The 12256-nt window shown below is 38.9% G+C and overlaps 2 protein-coding genes across 5 annotated transcripts in view; both read left to right on the plus strand.

Moving 5' to 3' along the window:
- The window catches only part of LOC103135664 (collagen alpha-1(XXIII) chain-like), a 157922-nt gene extending 154584 nt beyond the window's left edge, over positions 1–3338 (plus strand). For 2 of the 4 annotated variants that reach the window (XM_016669595.1, XM_016669597.1), the window contains exons 20-28: positions 74–133; positions 214–285; positions 391–417; positions 513–566; positions 1392–1478; positions 1693–1785; positions 2425–2463; positions 2624–2632; positions 3229–3338. In XM_016669595.1, the coding sequence (XP_016525081.1) occupies positions 74–133; positions 214–285; positions 391–417; positions 513–566; positions 1392–1478; positions 1693–1785; positions 2425–2463; positions 2624–2632; positions 3229–3279 (492 nt within the window). In that variant the 3' untranslated portion in view covers positions 3280–3338. The remainder of the gene's footprint in view (positions 1–73; positions 134–213; positions 286–390; positions 418–512; positions 567–1391; positions 1479–1692; positions 1786–2424; positions 2464–2623; positions 2633–3228) is intronic. The other 2 variants (XM_016669598.1, XM_016669596.1) reach the window with 2 other exon arrangements.
- Positions 3339–8251: 4913 nt separating this feature from the next.
- Positions 8252–11698, plus strand: rack1 (receptor for activated C kinase 1). Its single transcript, XM_007548342.2, has 8 exons — positions 8252–8473; positions 8933–9104; positions 9954–10101; positions 10313–10408; positions 10603–10713; positions 10927–11067; positions 11258–11368; positions 11584–11698. Exons 1-8 carry the CDS (start codon positions 8365–8367, stop codon positions 11647–11649), a joined length of 954 nt encoding a protein of 317 aa, XP_007548404.1. The 5' UTR covers positions 8252–8364; the 3' UTR covers positions 11650–11698.
- Positions 11699–12256: the final 558 nt, after the last annotated feature.

A 12256-nucleotide genomic window follows, 5' to 3' on the forward strand; every position in this document is an offset into this window, starting at 1 on the left:
GTGTGTGTGTGTGTGTGTGTGTGTGTGTGTGTGTGTGTGCTGGGATCCTAACCGCTGTGCTATCACAACGCAGGGCGAACCAGGAGCTGGGATCAAGGGAGAGAAAGGGGAGCATGGGTCTCCTGGATACAAAGTAAGTGATGCTCTTTGCCAATATTCATACAGCTAAGTCGCTTGTATCACGCAGCAACGATTGTTTACCTTCATCTGCAGGGGCTGGACGGCCACCAGGGCCCACCTGGGGCCCCTGGGTTAGTGGGCCTTCCAGGTGCAAAGGGGGAAAAGGTAAATCAATAATAAGCTGCAATGTATGTTTTATAAACCTCATTTGATTTCTGTTAAAAAAAATAAATAAATAACAAGTGTGATTTTTCAAATGCGTGTCTGCAGGGTCGACCGGGGGAGCCGGGACTAGATGTGAGTTTGTCGAAGTGAATTTAGTTGATGGTTCTTTTTTTTTTTTTACCTCGACTTAAACATCTGTCGAACCGTCTCGTCTTTTCTTCATTCAGGGTTTTCCGGGTCTGAGAGGAGACAAAGGTGAACGAGGAGAAAAAGGAGACAAGGTTAGTTTAGGTTGTACAGATGCAGAGATATTTTTGTGACCAATGTTGAAGAGTAAAAATAAATAAATAAAAATGTTTCATTTAGAAAAACACAAAAGTAGCTAACCTTTAAATTTGGAACATTTAATAAGAGGAGGAGAAATCCCTGAGAAAGAGAAATAGCTGTTTCTAACTAAATTACAGCTGACATAATTACTTCTTGTCCTGATAATGTCTTTACGTTAAAGGCAACTGAAGTATTTTGTGGAAAAAAAAGACATTGGGAAAAATATTTCCTGGTCCATTATCACACACGTGAATGAAACCAGGAAGTTTTCTAAATGCTAGTGGGATTTTAACTGGAAGCATTTCCTTTGGTCAGATGAAACCGAGTTGAGATTCTTTAACAAATATCCAGGTGGGTTTGGCCTCAAACAAAGGATGGATATGTGGAAAAGCACCTTGTTGCAGCTTTTAAGTATGTGGAGGATCTGTGATGCTGTGGGCCTGGTTTTTTTTTTTTTTTTTTTTTTTTTTTTCGTTTTTCTTTCTTTCTTTCAAAGACCCTGGATAAATAGACCCTCGTTATAAATCATCACATCATAACCTATCTCAGAAACCAGAAGTAAAAACAGAAAATGGGTTATCATTGGTTGTTTCTGTTGAAAAGCTATCCCAAAGTTTCTCCCCACTCAATACATTTACTGAAATTGAAGTTTTTTCTATTCTTTTTAGTTACTAATGTAATATTTTGTTACATTAGTGCTATGATTTCAGTTTATAATCTATGCAGCTTAGTTTGTTTCTCTTTATGTGGGTCTGACTTCTGGCTTCTTCATGCCGCAGGGTGACAGAGGGACGGTGGGGAAGAGAGGTCTGAAGGGCAACAAGGGAGAACAAGGTCCTCCAGGACTGGACCAGCCCTGTCCTGTGGTATGTCCTCATCATGGANACACACACACACACACACACACACACACACACACACACACACACACACATGCTCTGTGATACCTGATATTCTCTCAATCTCATCTATTCTTCTTTGAAGACCTTTTGTGTTTCCTTCGCTCTCAGTATTTTTCCTATCATTTTCTCTGAGTTTCCTCCTGGTGGCTGTAAATGTGTAACTGACGTCCTCTCACAGGGCTGCGATGAGAGTAAAGGTCACTCTGTGAAGGCAGGGCTTTCTTCTCCTGCTCCTCTTCCTCCTTCTGGCCCTGAGGCCCCCTGTCCTGTGGTACAGTATCTTTCCCTCTTTACTCTATCTCTTTATTTTCACTTGCTTCTCATCTATCATGTCTTGTTTTATTTATTATTTTTGCTTTTTTTTTTTCCTTTAGTCAAACTATGGCATATAGTCCTATACCACCATATCCTTATCTATTCTCAGACAGTAAATAGTTATGGTTGCAATATGCACTGACTATATGTTGAGGTTAAAGCCTGACAGCTGCTAAAAGATTTGGGACTTTCTGATGTCATATCTATAACTGAGGGTAACAAGAAGATGAATTATTCATTAAACATTCCTTGTCTGAACTTAAAAAGATAGTTGACATTACAAAAATATCAATTATATATATTATTGATTTAATGATTCTTTAAGAAAGAAATTATTTTTGAACATGGAATTGTTTTCAAAAATGTATCAAAAGCAAATGCTGAATTTTTCTGTATTTTAAATGCGATGTTATGTTTCTGCACTAAAAAATCAATTTATTTTAGGGCTTTTTACACATTTTTACCAGGAACTGTGAAAGGTGCTTTAAACTCTAATATTTACCAAAATAAAGTGTTATTTTGACCTCAGTCCACTTAAGGTTAAAAAACCGCTGAGTTGCAAACGTTAACTGTCCACCTCTGGTCTGGCCTGCAGGGACATGACGGGCTTCCAATACCAGGCTGTTTGCATAAGGTGAGCGTTTGAATTTTCATTTTTAGTAATTTATGCAGTTCTGAGTAGTCGTCACCTTTGAGCTCGTTAAAGGTGCAGTTAGGGAGTAGGGAGCACAGTCAAAGTATACACAGATGACTTTTCAACTGATTTTACACATACTGACTCTAATTTAACACAGAGACTATTTGTAAGTATATCAATCCATGCTTTTGAGTTTATAATAATGATAACGCATGCAAACCGTGCTTAATTCTTGTGCAACTTAAAAGCTAATCAGTCTTTGCTATTTTTTGTGTTTTGTTTTTTTTTTTGTTTGTTTGTTTTTGCAGTGATGACTAACCAGCAGCATGGGACCTGTACATATTGATATGGTATATTTTGCAGCAGTGTTACTACCCCAACAGCCTTTTTTTCCTCCCTTTTTAAAAAATAAAATAAAATCCTATTATATAATATATTGAAAGATAAAGAACAAGGACCTTTTTAGCCTTTTTGTAAAACTCACAATGCAGTGCGAAAGCAGCCATGAACTGGCAGTGGGACTTTTAGCTTGAAGGACAGTCCAAATGTCAGTGTTGGAGTAGAAGAGTGCCTCGCTAACAGAGTGTGACTGACGTGTGGTAACCACAAGTGGCATAGCGGCTGTATGACGGTGTGTGCACTCATCCAGATCTCACCGATGGATGGATGGATGTTCGAAGGGATGGGATTTTTTTTTTTTTTTTACGGAGGAGTTTGGAGTCAGTGCTCTCTTGTCCTCTCTCTGTGTGTGTTTTCTACAAGGAGGAAATGGCGAGGCAGAAGCTCAAACGTAAGCGACTCTCTCAGCCCTGAGACAAATGGAGCCCCGGCGGGGAGAGGACACACAAATGGGCAGAGAGAGTGAAACAAAAAGGGCTTTTACTGAAGAAGAGCTTCATATCTGATGCCTCTGCGTCACACTCAGATCTTGCATTACAGAGACTCTCCAGGAGGGGGCGACAGAACTCTGCATTTCCACATTCACCTCTGATGGGAAAGAAACCTGTTGCTGATGATGTTACGCGGTTGCTTGATAACCAGTGGAAGTTTTCTGGGAGTCACTGACGTCCCTGGCACATAAGGAAGGGAATTACTGTGCAGATAGTCTGTTATAATAATATGTCGTTTGAGATTGTTGTAAAATATTAGTGCATGGCAGTGTTGTTTAGCACTCTGACAGCATGTGGGACTTCCAGTCAAACCCTGACACGACAGAATATTCATTTTTGTTTGCAGTAAGCATTATTTACATATAAGATCCCTTCAAAATACCATTAAGTCAACTAATGTAAAGCTTACATTTTGTGTGTTGTATTAGTTTTGCATATTGTTTTTATGTTTCTCCAGTTACAGTTTGCATTCCTGTGTATTGGTTTGATTACCGAGTAAAATATGAAGGAACCATTTGCAGTATTTTGGATCAATCAGTGTTGCCGTGGGAAATAAGCGTCCTCAGCTGATGCAGTTCGAATCATCGAAGATTGTTACTTACAGTATTTTGGACAACAGTAGAAGTTTTTTGCTGCTGACTTAAATGTGTTTGGGTTTTTTTTATATATATATATATATATATATATATATATATATATATATATATATATATATATATATATATATATATATATATATGTGTGTGTGTGTGTGTGTGTGTGTGTGTGTGTGTGTGTGAATCAACTTTAGCTTTGAATTTAAGAACCAGTACTTAATAATGTCATTTGAAACAATTACACATATAATAATTCTTCACTGGTCTCAACTTTGACTTTCTCTCAGCGATATATGTCCCAGAGTTGTTGTTGTTGTTGTTTTTTTTTTGCTGTATGGATTTTTTAATTTGCAACAAAAACTATCTTTGTTATCAGGTGACATTCGTTTTGTGTGACAACAAATCTTTCTCAGACGGACTCATTTCTTGGTGCTTCAGTACTTTTTTTTTTTTGCAAATCTTTATCATGAACAGTGGTGTTTTTTGAATGCCCAGGGCAAGCCCCCCTCCCTTCCACCTCAAACCAATCAAAATCAAGGAAATTAAAATTCCTTTTCTGGATAAAATACAATCCTGCACAAAGCATACTCCTACTTTCAGCAACAAGCAGGGTGTGAGAACTCTTCATTGACAGTACATATATAAAAACAATAAACTTATGTAATCCTCAACCTACAGAAAACAGGTGCTTATGCCACCCCTTTCTAATGTCTCCCTGGGTAACTACCAATATGACCGATTTAAAAAAACGCCACTGGTCAGCTGTCTTTTAAAACACACACCTGCAGACTTTTCAACAACCTGTTAAAGTCGTGCTTGTTCTGCCTTGTACGTGTACATCATGAAATATGTTGATATGTTTGGAAACATATTGGAAATATAATCAGAATGTGGACAGAACACACAAATATACATTAGTTGAGTTTTGTGTACATTGATATATGTTATTTGATGTTTTGCCTTCATTTTACATTATACTACACGCAGCATTCTAACACTTAAACATATTTCTATCTAAATGTTACTACAGTTTTAAGGAGAGTTCCCTGAATTGGTTCAGGTTTATTTGGAAGTGGAAATGTTTGAGTGGATTTAAAAGTTGTACTCACGCCTATTAAAATGTCTTTTGTGTGTGTGTGTGTGTGTGTGTGTAGGTGTGTGTGTGTGTGTGTGTGTGTGTGTGCGCGCGCGCGCGTGCGTGCGTGCATGCGTGCGTGTGTTTGATGGAAAAAAATTGGGCCGTCACAAATTGTCAAGTGTGCAAATGATTAAGTTTCATTTATAGAACCAATTCTAGAACATCTGAACTGTATTTCAGATTAATCAGATTATTTGATTAAGGACATTCACATTTATACAAATGCTGCAGTGTTTTTGTTACATTTTTGCCCCTATTTGATTTTCCCAAGAATAAATAAATAAATAAATAAATAAATGAGAGGGTACACAGTATTAAACATGAGCATTTGTGCAGTTGTATTAATCTGAGATATTTGAAATGTGTGTTGAGTGGAACTTTAAGTGTTGATGCAGATGAGTAATAGGATCTGTAGTGCTAGAGTACGCAATAATTACTCATTCAAGAGTTTCTTGAATGTGTTTATCATGTCAGTCTGTTCAGATTTTTGACTGGAAGCATCACGTTTATACATCTTAATTTGAACAAAATCAGATCTGAAAAACTATTCAAGAAAGAGAAGTCTTCCCGTTTTTCTTTATTCAAGTACTCAAACTTCAGTCAATAAAAAAAACAAAACAAAAAAAAACATTATTTTATGTTATGCCATGATAAGCTGGTGGTTATCTGCTTTGTGTTTTTTGCTTTCACAGATTCTTTCAGCACTATTTTCTTGGTATAATGAAGTTGATTTGTGATTAAAGTTTTATATTTTATCCAATCTTACCCTACAGTGTTACCTTGACTTTGTGAGCATTGTTGCTTGGTTGTGCATTTTTGTTGTAAAAGATTTCAGCTGTTTTTGTAATTACTTGTCCAGTTATATATATATATATATAAACAAACTATGGTCAGTCCAACATGTAGATAAAAATAAACTCAAGTTTTACGATTGTTTTGTCATTTATTCAGAAACATAGCAACAAGAAACACTTTTCATATTTAATAACAAAATAAATGATGCAAAATCAAGGAAACCTTTATGAAACTGGATTTTTTTTTAATGCATGCATCAAAGTACCTGTACAGTCAGTGTATCTGTTGAAGAAGGCATCAAATCATAAATAAGTAAAAGAATTGATAATTCTTGAATCTTTCATATATATATATATATATATATATATATATATATATATATAGACACATCAGAACCACAAAATACTGGGTCATTTATTGAGATTTTATTTGATAGACCTACACATTTAACACTTATTTGTGAAATGGAGTGAAAATTACACATGGTTTTCTGTTTTACAAATAAAAATCTGAAAGATTTGGTGTGTGTTTGCATTCAGCACCCATTTACTCCACGTAAATAAATCCAGTGTACACCTGGAACAGGTTTTCTTCCGAAATGACGCTGCATTATTGTTACCGTTTTGAACAAACGCCTCCCCAGAGTGATGCTGCCATCAATATGTCTCCCAGTGGTGTTTAGGGTGAGTTGTAGTGTTAGTTTTCCACCACATATTTAGGTTTTTATTTCAGTCAAGAAGATAAATTTCAGTCTCATCTTACCAGAGCACCATCTTCCACATGTTTTTTGTGTCCCCTACCTCTTGGGACAAATATCAAATTGGACTTCTTTTAAACAATGGATTCCTTTCTGCTTTAAACAGGGAATATATATAAGGACCTCTTAACATGTACTCCTATTTAAAATGCCTTCAGATGACACTGGATTGAACTAAATCATCTTTTAATCTGAGAAATCTCACAGATTCTGAGACATAGATGCTAAAGGGTGCAGGACAAGAATGAAAGTTGGTGAATGTAACACAATACTGTTGTTTATTATTACGTAGCTACAAACGGCACCCAATATGGTTCTGTTTTTGTAAGTTTTAAAGAAAAGAAATAGTAAATTAAACAAGATAACAGAAGACTGTGACAGACTGTGAACGAACATGAAAAGTAATGTGATGATTGAGGTGACCGAACTTGCTACGATACTATGTTGCAGATTTGCAAAAAAAGTAAAAATAAAAATGAGAGGGTACAAAGTATTAAACGTGAGGATTTGTGCAGTTGTATTAATCTAAGATATTTGAAATGTGTGTTAAGTGGAACTTTAAAAGTGTTGATGCAGATGAGTAATAGGATCTGTAGCTTTTATAGCTTGCTCTCACAGCTATAAAAGCTGTGAGAGCAAGAGGAGTCAAGTATGGAGCAAAAAATAATTTTCTGTGCTGTTTCTGTTCAGTTATTAGCATCCTGCAATACTGCAGAATGTTTCAGATTCTTTCATCCATCCATCCATTTTCCTTCACCCTTGTCCCTCAGTGGGGTCGGGAGGGGTGCCGGTGCCTATCTCCAGCTCACGTTCCGGGCGAGAGGCAGGGTACACCCTGGACAGGTTGCCAGTCTGTCGCAGGGCAACACAGAGACACACAGGACAAACAACCGTGCACACACACACCTAGGGGCAATTTGGAAAGGCCAATTAACCTGACAGTCATGTTTTTGGACTGTGGGAGGAAACCAGAGAACCCGGAGAAAACCCACGCATGCACAGGGAGAACATGCAAACTCCATGCAGAAAGACCGGGGCCGGGAATCGAACCCAGAACCTTCTTGCTGCAAGGCGACAGCCACTGTGCAGCCCTCAGATTCTTTCATTTTCTAAAAATAAAATAAAAAAAACACTTAATAATGATGCCCCTAACTGAACTCTTTTAAGCCAACAAAGGCATTTCAAAGTGATTTCCATCATATAAACATATACACTAACCAATGACGAAACAATCAATAAACATTACATTTTATCAAAGGCTATCATCAAAGTCATCAAGCAAATATACATAAAATATATTGATTAATGTTCCAGTTATTATGAATAAAAGGTAACTCTAAACAGGTGGGGGTTTATCCTTGATTTAAAGGAATTCAGTGTTTAAGCATCTTTGCAGTTTTATGGAAGTTTTACCCAGATTTTTGGTGTATAAAAACTGAATACTGCTTCTCCGCGTTTGAAGTAAAAATTAAAATTAAAATTAAAAAAAAGTAAAATTGTGTTCAGAACCTCGTCTTAACTGTCCCTTTTATTCAACTTCAAAACGAGCAAAGACAACATATCCCAGAGTCCTTTGCGGAGCTCTCACTCCCTGATAGCGTTTGCATCCGGGTACGTTCTTCCTTTTCCTCCGTGCCTAGATGCGATGAGGACTTAGGTTTGCCCGAACCTGTCAAGAATCCGAATCCATCCTTGTGATAGGCACCATCAAACCTCGCCAAAATGACCGAGCAGATGACAGTGAGGGGGACCCTGAAGGGCCACAGTGGATGGGTCACCCAGATCGCCACTACGCCCCAGTACCCCGACATGATTCTGTCGGCGTCCCGAGGTGAGGCTTCCCCCGCCGGCTCCGCCAACATGGCTACAGCTAGCATTGTGCAGTTAGCAACACATTTAACTAATGCTTGATAAAACAGTATGAAGACGGAGAGAATTACATGTGACAAGTGAACAGTGAAAACAGCACTGTAAAGATTTAATCTCTGTTAACACTCGGTATTTTTCAAATGAAGGAGAGTTGAGGTTCCATGTTGGTTAGCATATGCTATGTGGCGTCATCTATTGAACAACGTAAATGATCTTTTTAGTACTTTTACTATGACTTCAACAGACCGAAGATGCCTACATGCATATAACCTCAACATATATGTTGAATAAATGTATCTTACGGCATTTCATGTTGCCGGCACCGTAAGAGCTAGTAAGCCATGCTAACTCAGCAAATGTGTTCAGGTATTGAGAGATCACCCATGAGTGAAGAATCCCATGTGTTTGTGTTGTTTCCCAGACAAGTCTATCATCATGTGGAAACTGACCCGTGATGAGACCAACTATGGCATCCCCCAGCGCTCCCTGAGGGGTCACTCTCACTTCGTGAGTGATGTTGTCATCTCCTCAGATGGCCAGTTTGCTCTCTCAGGAGCCTGGGACGGGACCCTGCGCCTGTGGGACCTCACCACGTAAGTTCTCATCCACCTACATCCGAATGGTCCAAATCCAGTTCCCAGTCGTCGGTGTCCTGCATGATTTCACACGTTCCTCCAGCTTAACATGCCTGAATCAAGTGACTGGTTTACTAGCAGGTCTCTGCAGAAGTTGTTAGCACAAGGACCCTGGCTTATGAGGACTGTAGTTTGACACGTTTGACTTAGATCTTTGACTATTTTGTTTTGAATATGGGGAACCCATGGTTTTTCTGTAACTTAAGTTCACAAATCCATTAATTTAACTCAATATAACGGGACAAATGCTTTTTGGTTAATGAATAGTGTCCTTTTATTTTCTAACAAAACAGAAATGCGTGAACCACCGACAGAGAGGTTTTGTATTGCTCTATTAGAACTCACTAAGCTTAGGAAACTAGAATTGAGAACAGCTAAAGGCCTTTGTCCTTTTCCCAGCCTAGCACGAGTTTGAAGTACAGCGTTAATGAAGCAGTTGAAACTTAAAAGTATGATGGATTACAGAAAATGTTTCAGTGCATCTGCATTTGTCATCAAATAAGGTTGCAGCGATTGTTAAGTGTCTGACATTCAACTTTCATATCTTTTTTCTTTTGCTTTCTAAGATTTTGTATGTTAACTTTATGTAATGAATGCTTATCGTTTATCATTTGAATTAGTTTATAAGTGGTGGATAAAAAGAAGAAATTGTTCACAAGAAAAGTGCTTGACTTTCTAGTGCAGCCTTTTAAAATAAAACAATATTTTTGGCATTTTGGAGACAAGTGATCCTTATTTGGATACTATTCCTTGGATGTCTTGAATTGTGAAACCGTTTATCATGATCTGCTGTGCTCTTCTCTCCAGCGGCGCCACCACCCGCCAGTTTGTTGGACACAGCAAGGATGTTTTGAGCGTGGCTTTCTCTGCTGATAACCGCCAGATTGTGTCCGGCTCTCGGGACAAGACCATCAAGCTGTGGAACACGCTTGGAGTCTGCAAGTACACCATTCAGGTGAGCGACGAGCTGATGTTACGGGTAGCGAGAAGCCTTAGTAGAATTTTCCTGAATTGACGTTTTGCCAGAAGTACTTTCAACTTGAAACAGTCGGCAGAAACCTCAGACGAAATTTTAGTTGTGCTTTTTGACAACAAACTCAAGTAGATTTATTATTTTACTTTTGAATGTTGGATGTGTGCTGAGGATTTCTTTTTTTATTTTGCAGGATGAAGGCCACACTGAGTGGGTGTCTTGCGTTCGCTTCTCCCCCAACAGCAGCAACCCCATTATCGTCTCCTGCGGCTGGGACAAGATGGTCAAGGTGGGTGGATCTATCTGAAGACTCTCCTCTGCTTATACCACATTTGCTCAATGATTTAAAACAGTTTGCATGTATTATCCTACATTCTCTGTGAGGAGGAGATATTTCAGTTAATGAGAGCAGAAAACTCAGCTTCTTCAGATGTTTCTGCCATTGTTAACGAGCTGATCGATGTCCTGACCCCCCCCCATTAGGTGTGGAACCTGGCCAACTGCAAGCTGAAGACCAACCACATCGGACACACCGGCTACCTGAACACAGTGACCGTCTCTCCCGATGGCTCCCTGTGTGCATCTGGTGGAAAGGTAACCTGCCAGATCGTGAAACTGGCTTACTGTGTTCATTCTGATCTGAAAATCAAACTGAGCTTTCAGGTTTGCTGTGATGGAAAACTAAACATGCATCTGTTAAATAGTGATGATACCAGAGGCTGTTTGTGAGCAACGGTGAAACCTGTTGATGAAGGTCATGTGGAGCTTGGTGGGAATCGGTCATTGAAGTGTTGTTTCTGTGCTCAGGACGGTCAGGCCATGCTGTGGGACCTGAACGAGGGCAAACACCTCTACACTCTGGATAGCGGTGACACCATCAACGCCCTGTGCTTCAGCCCCAACCGTTACTGGCTCTGCGCCGCCACCGGCCCCAGCATTAAGATCTGGGTGAGTCCTCGTCATAAACATCTCCCAATTAGGATAGGCGGTGATGAAACTTCTACATGCTAGCTGCATTTAATGATGATATCAGAGGCTGTTTCTGAGCTTTGATCTAAAAGAGCCTTATTCTGTAGGAGGATGTGGTGCGTTCCCACTGATCCAAATCTTCTCTCTTGTGGTTCTTGTTCCCTTGCAGGATCTGGAAGGCAAGATCATTGTGGATGAGCTGAGACAGGAAGTGATCAGCACAAACAGCAAGGCCGAGCCCCCACAGTGTACTTCCTTGGCTTGGTCTGCTGATGGACAGGTATTTGATTCTCAGCTCCTCAGGCACTTTACAGGCACACTAACTGTGTTTGTTGTTGTAGTCTTGTGGCCCCGGTGATTATACCTATTCACTTTTCATTCTGATGTTCACTGCTGACAGTCCTGCAAATATGAGGGGAGCTAGGGAAAAGAAGATGCTGTTAGCTAACCAGCTGTTCTATTGTTGACTTCTTACCCTCTTTTATTTCCCCACAGACCCTGTTTGCTGGCTACACTGACAACCTGATCAGAGTGTGGCAGGTCACTATTGGAACACGATAAGAACCCTTTGCAGAAGCAACTTTGAATAAAAAGACTGTTTAAGAAAACATGTGCTGGTCTCAACATTTTGTTTGTAAATCTACATTTCAGTATGGAAATAGAGCTGCACACATTGGGAAATTACGTTATTGTACCACTTTGCCAATGGTAACCATCTGAACTGGTTACCATTAAAGGAACATTAACAACAATCCATCCAGTTTGTCAATAAAGATTGGCTAGTGATGTCTGAATGTATGGCCAGAGGTGGCCCTGTGCCTCTTTGTTGTACTTGTTCTCAAATCCAGACATTGAGGTAAATGAGAAGCAAATTGGCTGCAATATAGAATAAAATAACCAAACCAAGTGGACCTATAATTTATGTTCTAAATCAGGATGTTATCAATGAGACCTCATAAAGTATCTTGAATTTTTATATGTTCAGACTGTATTGGAGCATAACTGAGTGCATGTGTATGGAAATGTAATATAAACTACCTGCAATGTTAAAAAGCTAGTAATGTGTAAGGTTGGTAAAGAGACCTGCCATCTTTCCAAATTTTGATTTAGATTTTAAGGATTGAGTTATTTAAAAAAAATATTAACCATATATATATATATATATATA

The sequence above is a fragment of the Poecilia formosa genome, unplaced genomic scaffold, assembly GCF_000485575.1.
Source record: "Poecilia formosa unplaced genomic scaffold, Poecilia_formosa-5.1.2 Scaffold26, whole genome shotgun sequence".
Classification (NCBI taxonomy): Eukaryota; Metazoa; Chordata; class Actinopteri; order Cyprinodontiformes; family Poeciliidae; genus Poecilia; species Poecilia formosa.

What these genes read in the sequence shown, in the direction of transcription:
- rack1 (XM_007548342.2), top strand. Translation starts at nt 8,365, where the DNA reads ATGACCGAGCAGATGACAGTGAGGGGGACCCTGAAGGGCCACAGTGGA. An exon ending in TCTGCAAGTACACCATTCAG is followed by an intron (nt 10,102 to 10,312) that starts GTGAGCGACGAG and finishes TTTATTTTGCAG; the next exon opens with GATGAAGGCCACACTGAGTG. An exon ending in TGTGTGCATCTGGTGGAAAG is followed by an intron (nt 10,714 to 10,926) that starts GTAACCTGCCAG and finishes TTCTGTGCTCAG; the next exon opens with GACGGTCAGGCCATGCTGTG.